The 19,711-nt window shown below is 41.4% G+C and overlaps 1 protein-coding gene across 1 annotated transcript in view; it reads left to right on the forward strand.

The window, feature by feature from the left end:
- The first annotated feature begins 9,686 nt into the window (after positions 1 to 9,686).
- The window catches only part of HERC2 (HECT and RLD domain containing E3 ubiquitin protein ligase 2), a 214,767-nt gene continuing 204,742 nt past the window's right edge, over positions 9,687 to 19,711 (forward strand). Inside the window, exons 1-2 of the mRNA XM_057551376.1 lie at positions 9,687 to 10,038; positions 10,415 to 10,517. Coding sequence (XP_057407359.1) covers positions 10,446 to 10,517 — 72 coding nt within the window. The 5' untranslated portion in view covers positions 9,687 to 10,038; positions 10,415 to 10,445. The remainder of the gene's footprint in view (positions 10,039 to 10,414; positions 10,518 to 19,711) is intronic.

The raw sequence follows: 19,711 nt of genomic DNA on the forward strand, positions 1-19,711 counted from the left end.
CTATTCTATCATATTTCCAGAAATAAAATTTTGCCAGTTAACTAAAAGAAAATTTTACACTTTCTTTTTTAGTAGTGAAGTCTTATTTATTTATCTTTAGAGTACAATTTAATCTTTATATGTTTAGAAAATTCGAAAATATAGGTAAGCATAACTAAGAAAATAATAACATTCTTTCCCACTGTCCAAATTTTATCACTGTTTACCCCTTAGAATGCACATTTCCAGACCTTTTTCAATGCATACACACACACATACACACACTCTTTTGCTAAAATGTTTTCATCGTATACATTCTGTTTTTCAACTCGTTTTCTCCCCATTAATGATATATACTTTTCCAATATCAGTATATATTCACATAATTTAAAGCCCAGATCTTATTCAGATTTCTCCTATTGTCCTCCAAATGACTTTTATTTTATTTTTTTAATTTTAATTTTATTGTAGTATAGTCGATTTACAATGTTGTGTTAGTTTCAGGTGTGCAGCAAAGTGGTTCAGTTACACATATACATATAATCATTCTTTTTTTTAACATCTTTATTGGAGTATAATTGCTTTACAATGTTGTGTTAGTTTCTGCTGTATAACAAAGTGAATCAGCTATAAGTATACATATATACCCATATCCCCTCCCTCTTGCATCTCCCTCTCACCCTCCCTATCCCACCCCTCTAAGTGGTCACAAAGCACTGAGCTGATCTCCCTGTGCGATGCAGCTGCTTCCCACTAGCTATCTGTTTTATATCTCCAAATGATTTTTAAATGGAGATTGTCAAAAGTATCCAGTCCAGGACTCTGCATTTATATTTGATCTCTTAAATCACTTAAGTATCTCTTAATTCTCTTTTTATCCAATTCAGACCCTTTCTTTACACCACTGACTTGCTGATGAGACTAGGTCAAATTATTCTCGTGATGATTTCATCTTGTTCCTCTAATTCCTATGTTTCTTATAACTCAAAAGTTATAAGAGGCTATGGGATTTCTCTTGTGGTCCAGTGGTTAAGATTCCACGCTCCCAATGCAGGCAGCCCAGGTTCAATCCCTGGTCAGGGAACTAGATCCTGCATGCCGCAACTAAAAGCCCACATGACACAACAACTAAGACCCAGCAGAGCCAAATAAATAAATAAAAATAAATAAATAAAATTAAAAGTTATAAGAGCCTAAAGACTTGATAGATTTAATGGTGACATTAAAAACAACTAGAATGTATCATGGGTAATATTGTGTATTTCATATTGCATCAGAAGACTCAAAATATCTAGTTGACCTTTCATAAGTGTTACTAACAGTGGCCACTGGATTAGGATGACGTCAGTCAGGACAATTAAGGTTTTCCCCCTGTGACTAGAAAGCCATTTGGGTAGTGTTGCTGTAGGAATGCCCAATTCCCCATCAATCATTTACCCAATGGTTTTAGTGTGAGTTACCTGAGTCAGTGTTATTAGGATTTGAAAACAATGCTTCCCTAATTACGTCATTCCTTCTACACTTATTATCTGGCTTCTTCTGAAAAGTATATCATCAGAATAGGTGAAGATATGTTTCAGAAATAACTCTTGAATCCCAGTAACTAAAAAAAAACCCCACAAAAGTTTGTTTCTTGGTCAAGCTACATGTCAAATATGGGTTGACAGTGGGGCCACTGCTCTCACAATCACTTAGGGACTCAGGTTGATGAATGCTTAAATTCAGCACCTGCTTCTACAATTGTCATGCAGAAGAAGAGAATGCTAGAGGGTCTCACATCAGCAACTTAATGTTCCAGCCCAGAAGTGATGCACGCCTCTTCTACCCATGACCCGCTGACATGACACTACCTCACTTCAAGAGGAAATACAACCTTCCATATGCCTGGAAAGGAAGAGGAACTCTTTCTGGTGCTACTGCTGGTTATTGAGTAGTTACAGATTGCCTGACACCTCACATACATTGTCTCTGACTGGCTGAACATTCCAAGAGGTAGGCAGTAACACCCCCATACCATAGGTAAAGAAACTGAGGTTAAACAATTTCCACAAGGTCACATAGACGGTAGCTAACTCAGAATTCAGGCCTCTCTGACTCTACAGCACATGGAGGAATATTTTGGTGGGATAAAAGTATCTTTTCTTTTTCTTCTTTGTCTTTTCCTTGGGGATAAGTTTTGGAGTTTGGGGTCTCCTTCAGCTCTGAATAACTAACTGGAGCTAGAGTGAGGCCAAGGGGAATGATGATGATGGTGATGGTGATGATGATGGTGGCTAACATAAATTAAGACCTTACTAGGTACTGTTCTAGGCACATTGCATCAATTATCTCAATCCTCAAAGCAACTCTGTGAGGTGAATACTTTTATTATCCTCATTTTAAAGTGAGACAAAATAACTCACCAAAAGTCACATAGCTAGTAAGTGGCAGAAACAAGATTTGACACAAGCAGTCTGACTGCCCTCCCTCCTAATCATTGCAAACCTGACCAATCAGAGAGGTGAAGAAATTGTAATAGACATTTACAAGTGCCTACCCAACTCATGCATCTTATTTGAAAATACAGCGAACCTATAGCTTCTACTGAAGGACTGGGTCTAAGTAGGTGTTTTGTACCACATGACTCTCCTCTTGACTCTGATGATTGACCCAAGGGTGGACCCCTGCCTCAAGAGAGAGGGACCCCCTCCATGGCCTGGGAATAATTAAGAAGGTATCCTCTCTTGGACATTGGAAGTTGGGGTGTGGGTCAGACAGATGGTGGGGGTCTTTGAGCCATGTATAAACAGATGAAAGCCAGCTTTCTGAGGAAAGATCTTTCCAAGTAGAGAGAACAGCAAGTGCAAAGGCCCTAGGACAGAAACATGTTTGGCATGTTGAAGAAGTAGCAAGAAGACCTCTGTGCTTGGAGTGAAGTGGGTGAAGAAGAAAGTGGAAGGAAGAAAGGACAAAGGAGTCAGGAGTAAATCAGGTATGGCCTGTAGGCATGATAGTGACCTTAGATTTTATTAGAAGTATGATGAGAAGCCATTAGAGGGTTTTGGTCAAGGAGAGGTAATCGGAAGCATATTTGAAAAGCATCATATGGTTGCTGGGTGGAGAACGGATGATAGGGGCACAAAAATGGAAGCAGGGGGAGCAGTTAGGAAGCTCTTGTGTAGGTCCAGGTGAGAGACGTAGGCGTTTTGGATCACATTATTGTGGAGGTGATGGGAAGTGATGTAATTCAAGATAGAGCCAATGGGATTTATTCTTGGAGTGGATGTTGGACATGAGAGGAGTTATGGATGATTCCAAAGGTTTGTTGCCAACAAGTTTTGGCTCCCTGTGCACCGATGCCGAATAGAAATACGGAGACAGAGATTTGGAGGATAAGAAATAGAGAGGTTTTTTATTTTCTTTGCCAGGCAAAGGGAAGACACAGCAGGCTAGCACCTCAAGAACTGTGCCCTCCTCCTCTGGGAATTGGAGAAGATTTTATACGCAGGGCTTGCAGTCCCGGGTATATTATAAGGATCAAAGTAGTGAAGGTTTTGCATTTTTTTTTTTTTCCCTTGCATTACTTCAAAACAGTCATAGCTGGCGTCAGGCAGCCCGGTAATTGGGGTCCGGCAGCCTGGTAATTGGGTTCGTTTGTCTCTGGTTTATGAGCCGGCGACCTTCTTTCTGAAACGCAAAAGCTACAGGGCAGGGATTTGTTACAAGGGGGCATAGGGAATGTACACGCGCCAGGATGTAAAAAGGTTAGGGAGTGACAGGTGTAGCAGATGTAACTCACACAGAGTCAGGGGTGATAGGTGCAGAATGTAATTTACATAGTGTCAGGGAGTGAGGTTAGCTTTGTGAAGTACAAATCTAGTTACAGACACTACAGATTAGTGACAGTTAAAATAAAACTAGGGGGGCTTCCCTGGTGGCACAGTGGTTGAGAGTCTGCCTGCTAATGCAGGGGACACGGGTTCGAGCCCTCATCTGGGAAGATCCCACATGCCACGGAGCAGCTGGGCCCGTGAGCCACAATTGCTGAGCCTGCGCGTCTGGAGCCTGTGCCCCGCGACGGGAGGGGCCGCGATAGAGAAAGGCCCGCGCACCGCGATGAAGAGCGGTCCCCGCACCGCGATGAAGAGTGGCCCCCGCTTGCCGCAACTGGAGAAAGCCCTCGCACGAACCGAAGACCCAACACAGCCAAAAATAAATAAATAAATAAATAAATAAATAAGAAAATCCTTTAAAAAAAAAAAAGAAACTCTAAAAAAAAAAAAAAATAAAATAAAATAAAACTAGGAGTGAGTAACTCTTTCAGGCCAGGTTATGTTTCTTCTCTAGCCTGTTCACTGTTCCCTTTATTTTCCTTGTTCTCAGGAGAGGGGAAAAAAAACCCTTGACTTCTATTTTTATTGCAACAAATTTTGGCCTGAGCACCTGGGTGAAAGGTAGTCTGTTTACTGAGAAGAGTAGGGGGTGAAGAGGTGAGACCCTACATTCACTTTTGAACATGTTAAATTTGAGATACATATTGTTCTTCCAAATGGGTCATTGGATGTAGAACTGTGAAATTTAGAACTGGAGATTTATACATCGTATTCCTTCAATTCTGAGGTACACATTTTCCATGTATTAATATCTCTGAAATCAGGATGCATCCTGTTATCAATGGCTGTCAGACAAGTGGAAGTTGTGACTCAGTTATGACATCTTCTCTGACACCTTTTAGTGAGATTAAGAAAATAATGGCCTCAACACATCTTAGATTTAATGAAAGATGTCAAACCGGGGAGTTATTAGCACATTGAAAGCCACAGGATTAGAAGACATCACCCAGGGAGTAACTGTTGGTAAAGAAGAGAGCTGAGGGACTTCCCTGGTGGTCCAGTGGTTAGGACTCTGTGCTTCCACTGCAGGGTGCACGGGTTTGCTCCCTGGTCGGGAAACTAAAGATCCTGCATGCCTCATGGTGAGGCCAAAAAATAAAAAAAAGTAAAATAAAATTAAAAAAAAGAAGAAGAGAGCCGAGGAATAAGGTTGGGTCATTCCAATAAAGAAAGGTCAGGAAAATGGGGAGACTGATGAAGAATTTCCAGTCATGTAGGGAGAAACCTGGGAAAATGTGAAGAAAAGGTTTCAATAATGAAGATGCGAACAACTGTGAACTTACTACTGGGAGCTCACATATGGTGAGGACTGATGACTGACACGAGATTTGGCCAAGTGAACGTCATTGGTAACCTCTCCTAGAGTGTTCTGGTGAAGTGGTGGGAACAAAGCCTGACTGGTGTGGTTCAAAGGAGAGTGGGATGGAGAAGTAAAGGTAGAAAGTAGAGACCACTTGAAAAAAAAATTTGCTATGAAAAAAGAGAGAAATGAGGTAGCTTCTGAAGGGATATGTGGAGCTCAAAGGAGGGTCTTTAAAGCTAAGATCCTTGGCATATTTATAAGCTGATAGACCAGATGCAGCAGAGAGAGAAAGATGGAGGGGAAGTGAGGCAAGGACTAATACCTGAGTGGAGTCATTGATAGGTGAGGGGGTGGATCCAGAGCCCTAGCAGGGGGATGGTCTACCTATTAGATACGGGAAGATTTATCCACAGTACCAGAGGCAAGAAAGAAGCTACAGAAAGAAATTATGATGGTAATTTTCGTGGTGAGAAGTTTTATCAGTTCGGGTGCTTCTGGCTGCAGTAACATCTGGTTGTTAATTTTTTCTGCCCTTAGTAAGTCTTAGGGTGAATGGGCTCAAGATTGGGTGAGTGGTGCATGTACACCTTCCAGGGTCTCCTTCCATCCCTCCACTCTGCTGCTCCACAGCTGGCTGGTTTTTCATTCTCAGGCCTGTTGTATCCTGATCACCAGAGAGCTGTGCAGCACCAGGGGAATGGAAAAAATATTGAGTAGATACTCAAGTGTGTACCTCAGGAGTTCAGCCACGTTCCCAGTGAGTGGAGTGGACTAACCCGGTGTTGAGGTTTGCCAGGCAAGTACAACAGAGGGAGAGAGGATCAAGTGATTAGAGATTATGGGCAAGTGATCAAAGAGTCAGAGGCTCACAATTGTGATCTTCAAGGTGATTTGGTGAATGGAACTGATCATGGTGGTTAATGGCTCAGGTGGAGCAGGAAGTAATATGGTTAAAAGTGAGGCCCTGAGGAACTGAGAGTTAGGGAACTGGGTGGTGACCCGTGTTCTTCAGTGAACATGAGAAGTGATGAAAAGGAGTATGGATTATTGGAATCAGGAGCAGAGGGTGGTATAGTCAAACAGCAGTGTTTCAAAGAAGTTTGGCTTTTCGTCTTCTTTTGTTTTGTTTTCTTAAGTGAAGCAGGAGGAAAAATGGTTTAAAAGTGGCAGGGAATGATATTGCATCTTCATGCCTTAGGGCATCTTCATGCCCTAAGATGTACAGATGTGGGAGAATAAAAAGTGACTGTTTTCCAGAGAAACAACAAGATTTTCATTAGAACAGTAACGTGATGAGAATATTAAAAAATCAATTGAAGATGTTGCTGAAGATAGTCTGTAAGTTCCACAGGGTTTAGGGATAGAGGTAGAGGGGTAGAGGTGGGGGAAATAGATGAGAAATAGGAACCTAAATAAGACTAGGGATAAACAAAGCTTTAAATTTATTTATTGTTGTTGTTGCCTGTGCTTTTGATGTCATATTTAAGAAATCATTGCTAAATCCAATGTCATGAAGCTGAAGATTTCCCCCCATGTGTTCTTCTAAGGGTTTTACACTTTTAGTTCTTACTTTTAGGTTTGATCAATTTTGAGTTAATTTTTATATATGGTGTAAGGTAAGGGTCCAACTTCATTCCTTTGCATGTGGATATCCAGTTTTCCCAGAACCATTTATTGAAAAGGCTGTCCTTTCACTATTGAATGGTCTTGTCAGAAATCAATTGACCAGATATGTGAATGTTTATTCTGGGTTCTGTATTCTAGTCCATTGATCTATATGTTTATCCTTTTGGAAGTATCACACTGTTTTGTTTACTATAGTTTTGTAGTAAGTTTTTGTATCGGGAAGTGTGATTCCTCCAAACTTGTTATTTTGCAAGACTGTTTTGGCTTTCATGTAGGTTTTCATAAGTGTCCATTATCAGGTTGAGGAGTTCTCCTCCCTTTCTAGTTTGCTGAAAGTATTTATAATGAGATGTTGGATCTTCTCAAAAGCATTTTTTGGTATCTATTGAGATGCTTTGAATGTTAAATCAATCTTTAATTCTTGGGATAAACTCCACTTGGTTATGATGTATTATTCTTTCTATATGGTGATGGAATCTATTTGCAAAAAGTTGGCTAAAATTTTTTGCATCTATGTTTGTAGGGGTATTGGTCTTAAGTTTCCTTGTAATGTCTTTTTCTGGTTTTGTTAACAGGGTAATGCTGGGCTTATAGAATGAAAATGTTCACTCCTCTTCAGTTTTCTGGAAGAGTTTGTATAGAATTTGTGTTACTTCTTTATTAAATATTTGGTAGAACCAGAATCCACCAATGAAACAATCTGGGCCTGGAGATTTCTTTTTTGGAAGGTTTTTAACTGTGAATTTAATTTCTTTAATAGGTATAGCCCTGTTCAGGTTATCTATTTCTTTTTGAGTGAGTTTGGTAGTGTACGACTTTCATGGAATTAGCCCATTTCATATGAATTGTCAAATCTGTGTGTATAGAATTGTTTCTAGGACAGGTACCCCCTGCTTTTCAAAAGTTCGCTTTACGCCATGTTGCTTCTATGAAAAGACCTGCATTACTACCTGTTTTTGCTTACCAAAAGAAATCCCAAAGAGAATTTTCCCTTTTATGAAAAAAGGCAAAAAGTGAAAATAGCATTCAGCATTTGTTTTGTTGTGAGCTGTTATAGAGGTACCTGCACCCCAAGCAGCAAGTGGCACCACCAAGCTCCTTCCCTGGGAACTACACTCAGCATCTCATCATCAAGCCACCATAGCTTCGAATTGTGTCTGTGAGTATCTGAGTTTTATCGCAATTTACTTTGTGCATCCCTTAGCAAGATGTGTCCTTTCTTTGCTTTACAACATTTCCATTCCGAAAGGTCGCAAAGGAATTCTCCTTTGGATAGTTGGGGAAACCTGTATTCCCTTACTGTCCTTTTAAGGTCTTTAGTGATAAATTTTCTTGCATTCCAGATATTGGTAACTTGTGTTTTCCCTCTTTTTGGAGGTCTCATCATAGTTTATAATCTTTTCAAATGATTGGCTTTTATTTTAGTTTCATTGATTTTTCTCTATAGTTTTTCTGTTTTCAATTTCATTTATTTCTGCTCCTCTATTATTTCCTCCCTCTTCTTGTTTTGGGTGTGTGTTGCTCTTCTTTTCCTAGTTTCTTAAAATGTAAGCTCAGCACAGGGAACTCTACTCAATACTCTGTAATGGTCTATATGGGAAAAGAATCTAAAAAAAGAGTGGATATCTGTATATGTATAACTGATTCACTTTGCTGTACACCTGAAACTAACACAACATTGTATTGATCAATAAATCAACTATACTCCAAAAAAATTAAAAAAAATAAAGTTAAGTCTAGAACTCAGGAAAATAAAGAATGGAAAAACAATAAAAACATGTAAGCTGGGGGCTTCCCTGGTGGCGCAGTGGTTGAGAGTCTGCCTGCTAATGCAGGGGACACGGGTTCGAGCCCTGGTCTGGGAAGATCCCACATGCCACGGAGCAGCTGGGCCCGTGAGCCACAATTGCTGAGCCTGCGCGTCTGGAGCCTGTGCCCCGCAACGGGAGGGGCCGCGATAGAGAAAGGCCCGCGCACCGCGATGAAGAGTGGCCCCCGCTTGCTGCAACTGGAGAAAGCCCTCGCACGAACCGAAGACCCAACACAGCCAAAAATAAATAAATAAATAAGTAAAATCAAGTAAAACTTAAAAAAAAAAAAACAAAAAAAACAAAAAACATGTAAGCTTAGATTGTTGATTTGGGGTCTTTCTCATTTTCTAAGATAAGCAGTTAGTGTTATAAATTTCACTTTAATCAGTATTTTAGTTGAGTCCCACAAATTTTGATGTTGCATTTTAATTTTGTTCAATTCAAAATAGTTCTTTTCCTTTGAGATTTCTTCTTTGACCCATGGACTATCTAGAAATGTATTGTTTAACTAGCAAGTGTTTGGAGATTGTCCTGTATCTCTTAATGATTTGTAGTTAATTCTATTATGATCAGAGAACATACTTTGTATGACTTTGTTTTAAATTTCTTAAGCATTGTTTTCTGGCTACTGGTCCAGTGGAACTAAAAGCTCTCATTTCCTTCTCTGATCCCCCTGCTACCAGCTGCTCCATGTATTCTGCGCAAGGTTTTAGTTGCATTCAGTGGGACAGGCAGGAAGAGGCTCTTGCAGACCCCATCCCGCCTCACCTTCAGCCCTAGCCCCCGCCCAAGCCGAACCACCCTGCAGCACCACGCTGTCTCCGCACCGGCTGGCTTTCTGAGAGCGCGGGGAGAAGTCCGGGTCAGGAGCGTGTGCGTGCGTGCGTGCGGCGGAAATCCCGCCTCTCGGCGTCTTCGGTTGGCCTTGACCGCAAGGGGGTGAGCTCAAGGAGGAAGAGGAGCCGGATTGAAGGAAACTTGGAGAGTCGGCAGAAGGGGCGGGGATGCTCCTCTTCCCCATTGGCTGGGCCTGCGGAGACGCCTCGATGCGATTGGCTGGGCAGCGGGGGCCGTAGCCCCGCGTCGGCCCGCCCCTCCGGCCTCCGGAGGCGCCGGGATTGCAGGCCCCGGGATTGGGAGTGCCGGCGGAGCCCGTGGCCTTTGGGGCTGTGTCCGCACGCGCCAGAGCCAGGCAGCCTGGCCTCTGCCGTCCGGTCTTCGTCCTCGGGGGGCGGCGAGGGCGGCCGGCCGCTGGGGCGGTGCGGGCCGGGGCCGGGCCAAACCGGGGCACGGCGGGCGTTGGCGCAGCCGCCGGACCGGGGCCTGCGCGGACCGCCCGCGGCGCGCGTCTCGGGCTGTCTTTTCATTTCCAAGTGATTATTGTTTTGGATTTTTCTGCAGACGTGAATTTTGATTAATTTATTTCACGCACCAGTTCTGGCCTGAGGTAAAGCGGAGGATGCGTGCTGGTGTCATTTGTCGTTGAGATGTGGGCTTCTTGCAGTCTGTGTGTTTACCTTTTGGATTTAAGGGAAGGGGATGACATTGTGATTTGGTCTTGTAACCGTCCATTCTCAAGGTCTCGCCGACGTGGTACAGACCCGGGCGAATCCCGTGTGTGAATCTTACTTGGACTGGAAGTAGGCTTTTTCCTTTCTCGCCCCATCTTTCTCTTTCCCTCTCTCCTCCTCTCACTCCCCTCCCCCAGAGCTTCTCCTCTCCCTCCTTCCTGTTCTCTCTTTTTGCCGCATTAAACCTTGCGGTAGGGTCTTTGTAAAATTCTGAAAAGGTTTAGGTCTTCAGCGTTTCTGTTTTACTTGCAGGTTTGACGACTGGGAGGAAATCGGGGGAAAGATGCCTTCTGATTCTTTCTGTTTGGCTGCTCAGGCTCGACTTGACTCCAAATGGTTGAAAACAGATATACAGGTGGGGTTTTGACGTTCCTTTTTCCTGGTGTTTTCCTGCCTACATAGTTAAATTTCTGGTGAACCCTTTCTTTAGGGTATGTAAGGGCATGCAGATCAGATCTTGCCATATGAGAGAAGCAGGTTTGTTTTCTATAACTTTAAATGTACCTTTTATTGTGTCAATTTTTATTGCTCTTTTTATAGTGTGTGTGGCTACATTTTAATTACAGTTATAAGTGCAAGAAATGAGATAGTTATGCAAAAACTTTTTGTTACTATTTTTTAAGAGGTCTGTATCATTCTTAGCCGTATCTTGGTGACTGTTTAGTGATACTTTTTGAGATGTTCAGTTAATTATGTGGGGGAGAAGTGACATACAGTCATTTATTATGTCCTGCAGAAACTCACTTATTTTTATGGGATTCTGTGTTTGTGTTTCTGGAGCGACAAGGGTTCAGTTGAGCTGCTTGTTTTGTATTCTCACTGGTCTTGTTAAGAGGAGTACTTGGATTTTCACGTCAAGAACATGTGGAAACAAAATGTTAGCCTTAGACTCTCTAATATTTTGTTTTAAGGTAATTGCATGCTTGTTCAGAAATTGCCAAATAAATAACGATGATGTTTCTGTAGTCTTTTCTTTATCCCAAGTTAGTTTTGTTTGCAAATGGAAAAACTGTGTTTGTAACTCCCTGTTGCCCTCAGAAAGAAATGGCTGAAATATTTTGTAGTGTATATGTGTTTTTTACCTCTTCCCTGAGGTTAACCATTTTAAGTATTTCTCAAGTAATCTTAACCTTGTTTAAATACAGTCTTACATACTGCATGACGCAAGTCATGTATTCTGTAAGCAGTTGATCTTAGATACTTGAAGTGAAGCCTTATTGCCCTTCTTAAATTTTTTTTTTTAAGTGTTGAGTCCTAGTTGGTTTCAGAGCCAAGTGTTAAGAACTATGTTGTGGGTGATGGGATTGTTATTAATGGTGTAATGTTAGATAAGAAAAACAAGAAGAATTGGGTTAAGAATTGGCATAGTAGTGACTTTTTTAAAAAAAATTTAAACATTACCTTTTATTTAGCAGTTACTTTCTGTTTTCCTTTGACTTTTAAAAAAAAATTTTTTTAGGGAAGGCTCTTTTATTTATTTATTTTATATTTAGTTTTGTCTGTGTTGGGTCTTCGTTTCTGTGCGAGGGCTTCCTCTAGTTGCAGCAAGTGGGGGCCACTCTTCATCGCGGTGCGCGGGCCTCTTCGCTATCGCGGCCTCTCTTGTTGCGGAGCACAGGCTCCAGATGCGTAGGCTCAGTAGTTGTGGCTCACGGGCCTAGTTGCTCCGCGGCATGTGGGATCTTCCCAGACCAGGGCTCGAACCCGTGTCCCCTGCATTGGCAGGCAGATTCTCAACCACTGCGCCACCAGGGAAGCCCTTCCTTTGACCTTTTTTTTTTTTTTTTTTTTTTAAGCAGGGGTGGGGGAAGTGAGAGATGAATAATTTCTTATTTACAAAATCTTGAGATTCAGGCAAACTGATTTTAAGAATTGTTTTTATTTTTTATTTATTTAAAAAAAATTGAAAAGAAAATTTATTTATTTTATTTATTTTGGCTGCGCTGGGTCTTAGTTGCCGCACTCGGGATCTGTAGTTCAGACATGTGGACTTCTTAGTTGTGGCATGCATGTGGGATCTAGTTCCCTGACCAGGGATCGAACCCTGGCCCCCTGCATTGGGAGCGCAGAGTCTTACCCACTGGACCACCAGGGAAGTCCCAAGAATTGTTTTTGTATTAGTGTTTATATATTTACAAAACTTTTTGAAGTAAAGAACTTTACCTAATGAAGTTTTTTTTCCCTTAGTAATTATAATTGAATAATTGCTAAATATGAGTTTTAGCATCTTGATCTAAAACCGGTTTAATGCTGAGTTGAGTGCCTACAGTGAGTCAGGCAGATATACATAAAAAGAAACACCGCTTATGCCTTAGAGCGATTACCATTTTACCTTTGGTTTATTTAGAGTAATATACAGTGCTTGGCCCTTCTTAGACATTTGAGTACTATTCAGAAGTCTTCCAAACTCCTAGGAATAAGTGAAGAGACCTAGGTCCTAGGAATAAGTGAAGAGACCTAGGTTTTGGATAGAGGAAAAATGTAGTATGGGTATTGAAGCTGTGAGATAAATGAAAATAGTGTGAAAAAAGTGATTGGTGACCTTGGTTTTATACAATTTCTCCAGCATTGCTTATTAAATGTGAGGAATGAATGAATGTTGTTGTTTTACCCTAAGGAATAACTTAGACATGGTTTACTCTTTGGAATCTTTCCTGAAGACACATATTGTGGATGCCGGCCTTATGCTGACAGGTTTTACACTTATCTTGTTGGGGATGTCTCTCCCACCTGGAGTGGGAAGGGTCCCCTTCCTTAAGTAGGCTTTTGTATTGGGAGCAGGATTGACACCTGGGTAATGCATAATATGTGGGGTAGAAACATGTTTCTTAGCTGTAAGAGTTAGCTAATCTATTTTTCTGTGGCTATTTTTATTTGAAATGCCTGTGAAGTTTTCAATGACTTTAGAAAGGAAAAATTTTTGGAGATTGTGAAAAGTTTTAATATGTGTCTATTATAGAGAATATAGACACTAATCCTAGACTTTCTTGATCAGAGATATTTAGATCCCTCAGGCCTCGGACTTTGTAACCAGCTGCCTCTAATGGAGTACCCATTATATGGCAGGCAGACAATCTGGTTTTTACATATATAATGCTTTTTACTTCTTCAGTACTCTTTTCTGGTACTCTTTACTTCTTCAGTACTCTTTTCTGGTTGTTGTGTGGAGTTCCTTGAGTCGCCATCTTCCTTCACAACTCCCTTGAGGAGGCAACAAATACAGAGCTAAGAAGTGTTAGCTACATAATCACTACCATTACCATGTTTATATTTACAGTAAAAGTCCTTCTGTCTGATGTGATTGGTAGTTTTTTTGGTGAACCAAAAAGTCAATTAAGCAAAAGAACCATAATACCTTAAAAACTTTTTATTCTTAAAATATATATGCATATTTATTTCCTAGTCTTTTTTTTTTTTTCTTTTTGGCTGTGCCGTATGGCATGTGGAATCTTAGTTCCTTGACTGGAGATCGAACCCGTGCCGCCCGCAGTGGAAGCGCAGAGTCTTAACCACTGGACCACCGGGGAAGTCCCTTGCTAGTCTTGATGTAAGGTTAAGGGTGTGTCTTTGAGCATGGGTCCACGAATGGCGTTATCCTGTTCTTTTTTGAATAAGCTGTACTCAGATCAATCTCCTACAGTTTCTATTTTTGGGTTCTTTGAATTGGAACATGAAATTAGATATGTATGAAGCAATTTTTAAAACTTTTTATTTTGAAATAATAATAGACCCACAGGAAGTTGCAAAGAAAGTAGAGAGGTCATGGTATACTCTTCTTCCAGACTCCCCCAGTGGTACAATCTTAGGTAACTATAGTATAATATTAAAACCAGCAAATTGACATTGGTACAATGTGTGCATAGTTCTATGCCATTTTATCATATGTGTTTATTCATGTAACCACCACCACAATTAAGATCCAGAAGTGTTCCATCACCACAAAGATCTCCCTCCTGCTGTCCCTCTATAGTCACACTCAACTTCCTCTACCATTTTTGACCCCTGGCAATCACTAATCTGTTCTCCATCTCTATAATTTTGTCATTTTGAGAATGTCGTATGGTATGTGACCTTTTGAAACTGGCTTTGTTCACTCAGTATAATGCCTTTGAGGCCCATCAAAGTTGTTGAGTATATCAATAATGCAACTCAGATTGAATTTTTCTTTTCTTCTAGTCATCAATTTAAAATGATTCAGCATGAAAGTTAGCTTTTCAACTTAAAGTTATTAAATGTATATATTGTCACTACGCTTAGAAATATTAGTAGATTAAAAAATGTAAACATGAACATCCTGGTAAATTCAAATCTCAGGTTTTCCAGTTGACAGATGATACGTAGAAATAAAAGGATGTTGTACCTACAGGTAACTTAATTGATTTTCATAATGACTTCTTGTGATTACTTTTGTGTCTGTGAATAGGTAGTATTGCTCAATTTTTTATTCATGAGTTTGGTTGTTTGTATCTTTTCTGTACTTTGGACCTGTCTTGTCAGGGGTTTATATATTTTGTTAGTCTTTTTTAAAGAACTAACTTTTAGCTTTGGTTCTTGGAAAAGACTAATAATAGTTATAAAGGAAAGAAAATGAGTTTATCGTTAGACTTGACAACAAGGCCTTATGCAGAAGAAAGCTGAGTAACATATTCATGGCACCCAAGAAAAGAAAATGTGAGCCAAGGATTTTATGTTCTAGCAAAACTGACTTTTCAGGTAAAAAGGACACAAGTTTATCAATGAGCAGGAACTCAGGAAATATTGTTTCCATGAGCCCTTCCTGAGGAATTGAGTAGAGAAAGATCTTTAGATGACTGAATGACTGTACATTGACATGAAGACTGGTGGTGGGCATTAAACCTATAGTTATGGGTAGAACCCAGAGTGAGTTTTAAAAGGGAGAGAGCATAGCATGTAAGAGCTGTATGCTTAGACGTGTTAGATTATAGTAGAACTGTTCTGCAGTGTCTAATTTAGTAATCCTATGCATTGAAGTTTTCACTTTAGATCTTGTATTTTTCATCTTTAGAGGTTCCATTCCAGTCCTTTTTGTATCTTCCATTTCACTTGTCATGATGTTCATATTTTCCTCACTGTGAGTACATGGAACATATCTATAATAGAGCTTTTAACATTCTTGTCTGCTAATTCCATCATGTCTGTCATTTCTGCATTTATTTCGATTGACTGAATCTATCATTTCTTTTGATTTACCCATGTGCTGGTTATGGGGCATGTCTGCATGCCTGGTAATTTTTTATTGAATGTTGGACATTATAAATAAATATTATGTTATTCTGTGTTAGATTTTATTTTATTCTTTTACAGAACATTAGTTTTGTCTGGCATGCATGTAAGTTACTTGGGATCAATGTGGCCTTTCAAAGATTGATCCTAAGGTTTGTTTGGGCTGATTTAGCACAGCCTTTAATCTTGGGCTAATTTATCTGCCTTATTAAGGCAATGTCCTTCTCAGGACTCTAATGCTTGGTGTGTTGGGAGGTCTTTCTGTTCTGGTTGGTGGAAACACAAGATTTCCCAGACTGTGAATCATGGGGGTTCTGCCTACTCCTTTTTAGTGCTTCTTTCCCCAGCCTTGGGAGTGTTCTCAACCCATACCCAGATCAGTTCTCAGCCAAAGTCTCAAGGGGTCCCCTCTGCCCATCTCCAGAGATCAGTCTCTCTGCAGCCAACTTCCTCTCCTGTATTCTTGTCATTTTGACCTACTTATAGCTGGTCTGTCTCCTCCATTCAGCAAGACCTCTGGGCTCTATTTGGGTTCCCCTTTCCTGTGTTGCAGCCTGGAAGCTGCTTCCAGGCATTAAGTTTGGGAAGTTGTAGCCCTTATTTCATTTGTTGCCCTTCTCAGGGCTCACAGTTCTGGGCTGTCTGTTGTCCAGTGTTGGAAAACAGCTGTTTGATATATTCTGTTTGGTTTTCTACCAGACAGGTAATTCCTAAAGAAGTTAATTCTTCACAGGTGGAAGCACAGGCCTTTCCAATCTGCTTTTAATCTCATTTATTGACTTCTTAATTTTAGATACTGTTTTTTTTTTTGGTTTTAGAATTTCCACATTTTTGTTTGAATGCATTCTATTGAGGTATAATTATATTTAGTAAAATGCACCTATTTTAAACGTTTAGTGTGAAGTGTTTTGGCAGTTTGCTTAACTGCCACATTAGGTACTCTTCTATAGTTTCCAGTTCTCTGCTGAAGTTGTTAATGTGGTCTTTCAGTTGCCTGAACACATTAAACCTTGCGCAGCCTCTTTAGATTCCTCGACTGCGTCTCCCTTTCCCTCTGGGTTGATACCCCAGCGTGCCTGTGGGCCGCCCTTCTCCTCCTCGTCTTAGATGTAGTGTCACACAGCAGGGCGTAGGTTAGGGCTTCTCAGCTGCCTACCATGGAGTTGCCGGTGACATCGTCTGGAAGGTGGGGGAGAGCAGGAGCTCACTTTCCAAGGGGTGAACATTCACCGCTTGGTAAAGAGAGATACGGGAACTGGGTATTTTAATTCCCACCCCCCACCCCCTTTTTTTCCCTCCTTGGACAGGTCTGTGGTTTCTTCTTGCAGACCTTGGCGAAGAGCCCCACATGCCTGGGAAGTGTGCCTGCCGCACACCATGGAGTGGGGACTGGTGCAGTAAAACGGGAGTCTGCAAACTTTTCCTGTAAAGGGCCAGATCGTAAATATTTCTGTGGGCCATGTGTCCTCTGTAACAGCTGCTCACCTGTGCTTTTGTCATGCAAAAGCAGCTACAGACAGTACATAAAAACAAGTGCATGTTGGTAGGCTCCAGAAACTTTATGGATACTGAAGTTTGAATGTCATAATTTTCATGTGTCATGCATTATTTTCCTTCTCTTGGTTATTTTTCGATCATTGAAAAATGTAAAAGCCACTCTTAGCTTGAGGGCCATATGAGATCAGGTCGTGGGCCAGGTTTGGCCCCTGGGCTGGGCCTTAATTTGCTGACCCCTGTAGTAACTTGCTGCATCATTTGCTTCCTATGCTTCCTTGTCTTGCCTCTCCCTCTGCCCTTCCCCTCACTGCCCTGGGCTGGCATCTACCAGGGAAAGTGTCAGCACTTTAATCTGTTACTCGGGCGTTCCTTTTTAGGGCAGTCTGTATCTGTATGTCTGTTTTCTGGATCCACTCTTGATTTGTTTATGCTGTCTTCCATTTTTTTCATTTTTCAGTCATGTGGTCTTATCTTACCCATTTTTATTTTTGTTTGAGTTCTAGGTATTGTACATGAAAAGTTGTTGTGATCATTTGGGGGCATTGGGTAATGCTTTCCTCCTTCCAGAGAGGATCTGTCAAACTAGTAGCACTAGTGACCTCAGGTTACTTCAGAGCAGTAGGGAACTGTGATGGTTCAAACCTGGGCTCCTGCCAGTCTGCTTGCACCTCACCCGTACTTCTGTGTGCGTGGCCCTTCGGAGTTCTACTCAAAGCATGGCATGGTTACCTCTTCCTCACAGGCCTCTTCCCTGTGAGGACCATGGCTCCGGCCTTTCAGCAGCTCCACTGAGCTGTGCTTGGTCTCAGCCCTGCTCGCAGAATTGGCAGGTGCCTCTAGGGAAGCCGCCTTTGGCTCCCTGGGCTGTCCTCCTCTCCTTGCTGCCTGGATGTCTTCAAACAGGTGTACTTTATGTTTCTTTCTGACCTTTCCAGTTGTTCTAGAAACCTGTTCTTAAAATTTTTTGGAATTGTCCTGTGTTCAGTAGGTGTTTAGAAAGTATTTTTCTGCAAGGCTAAGAAAAAAAGCCAGATATCTTTACTTTAGTCATCTGCAGATATTTGAACAGATCCCATTTCAGGCATATTTTAAAAATAGAAAAAATAAACATTTTCTAACTATAAGTTAATCAAAATGCCATTTATTTCATTTGGCATATTCTGTTTCGGATTATATTGTGTTCGGATTATTTTATATTATTAATTGTATTATATTCGGATTATACAGTTCTGAAGTAGTGATTTTAATAGATAGCTTAAGGGTCGGCTTGCCCAATTCTATTTGGTTTTCAAGTATTGGTAGCACCTGTGATGGCTCCCCCAGGCCTCCTTACTGCACATGTTGGTGCATGTTGTGGTGTTGGTGAGAAGAGAACAAGCTTGAGAGTTAGGCCTGTTCCCAAAAACTCTTGACAGCCTCGGTGTTGTGTGATCTTGGTCAGGTAATTGAACTTCTAAGTTTTAGTTACTGACCCTCGGAACTGGGCCTATTACTACCCACCCTTGCTGGCTTCTTTTCAGGATGAAAATGCCTTTACCTGCTATGTCATTTTAGAGGTGTGAGGTAAGAATGTAAGAGCGCATTGGAAAAGGGTCCTAAGACTGAATAACGCTAATCAGAGGTGTCTGGATTCTACGTGAAAAAAGTTAAAATTTAAGATCTATATTGTCACCCATTGGGAACGTTTATGTAAATTACCTACTAATAAAGACAAGCTATTTATAGACTGTTGTACAAATACTCTTAAACTGACAAATTGAGGTGACTTTTACTGCTTGTGCAGGTTATTCTTTCAGTGCCATGATTATTTCCCAGTTTTCCCGGCCTCTTTCTCCTTGGGATCCTGTGCTTCCCTCCCAGTGCCTTGGAATGCTCTCCCAGGGGCTTCATCTCTGCCTTCTGCAGTCTAGCTCTTTCAAGCCCTGCTCCATGGAAGCTTGCTTTGTTGCCTTAGTGGTGTTCCTCCTTCCTTGAATCCTTTCAGATGCCTGAACCATTGTAGTTTGGTGGTTACTCGAGTTCACAGTTCCTAAGAGGCTTCTACAGCGAGTACCCCTCCAGACACCCAGTGTCTACCTTCCACACAGCTGCCCTACTCTCATCCTTCCCAACATGACCCTAGTGATGAAAGAATGGGCGGTAGTGATAGTTCTTGTTTCCATGTAAACTGGGCTTCTTCCTTGGCTTATTCTTTAATGTTTCATCCCCAGCCACCCTGGGGTAATCCTAGTGGGCAGTCGGGGCTGGTCCACCCTCCCTCCTTCGGCATTAGCATCTTCTGCAGGTCTACAGCCCATGCTGTTGACTCCCAGATTTGAACCTTTAGCCCTGAACACTCTGCTAAGATCTGAATTTGTATTTGCAGTATGTATGTAATGTGTCTGTGTGTGTATGTGTGTATGTGTGTGCGCGTGCATGGGGAGAGTATCTCCATGTTTGTGTTCAGTAGTTGGTGCAAATCTCAGTGGTTAAAACTGAGCTAATTCCCTCTCATCCTGAGTCTGTTCCCTACCTGGTTTTTCACTTTTCACATCTGCTCTGTCCCGTTTGATCTGAAATGTCTTACATACTTCTTCTCTTCCATGTCTTGGCTTAGGCTCTCATCCTGTTTTGGGGAGCTCTTAGCAGAGGCCTCCTAAGTTATTTCCTCTGTTTCTGGTTTCTTCCTCTGTCCTCTCCAGTGCCCTGACACTGAGTTATGGCTGGAGGTGTGATCATTTATTCCCTGGCCCCTAGAGGTGGCCTGTAACTGCTGGAGCACAGCACGCGTGGGGCTATCTATTCTGGCCACTGTTTGCCTGTGTGGCC

The sequence above is a fragment of the Balaenoptera acutorostrata genome, chromosome 8 (genome assembly GCF_949987535.1).
Source record: "Balaenoptera acutorostrata chromosome 8, mBalAcu1.1, whole genome shotgun sequence".
NCBI classification, from domain to species: Eukaryota; Metazoa; Chordata; class Mammalia; order Artiodactyla; family Balaenopteridae; genus Balaenoptera; species Balaenoptera acutorostrata.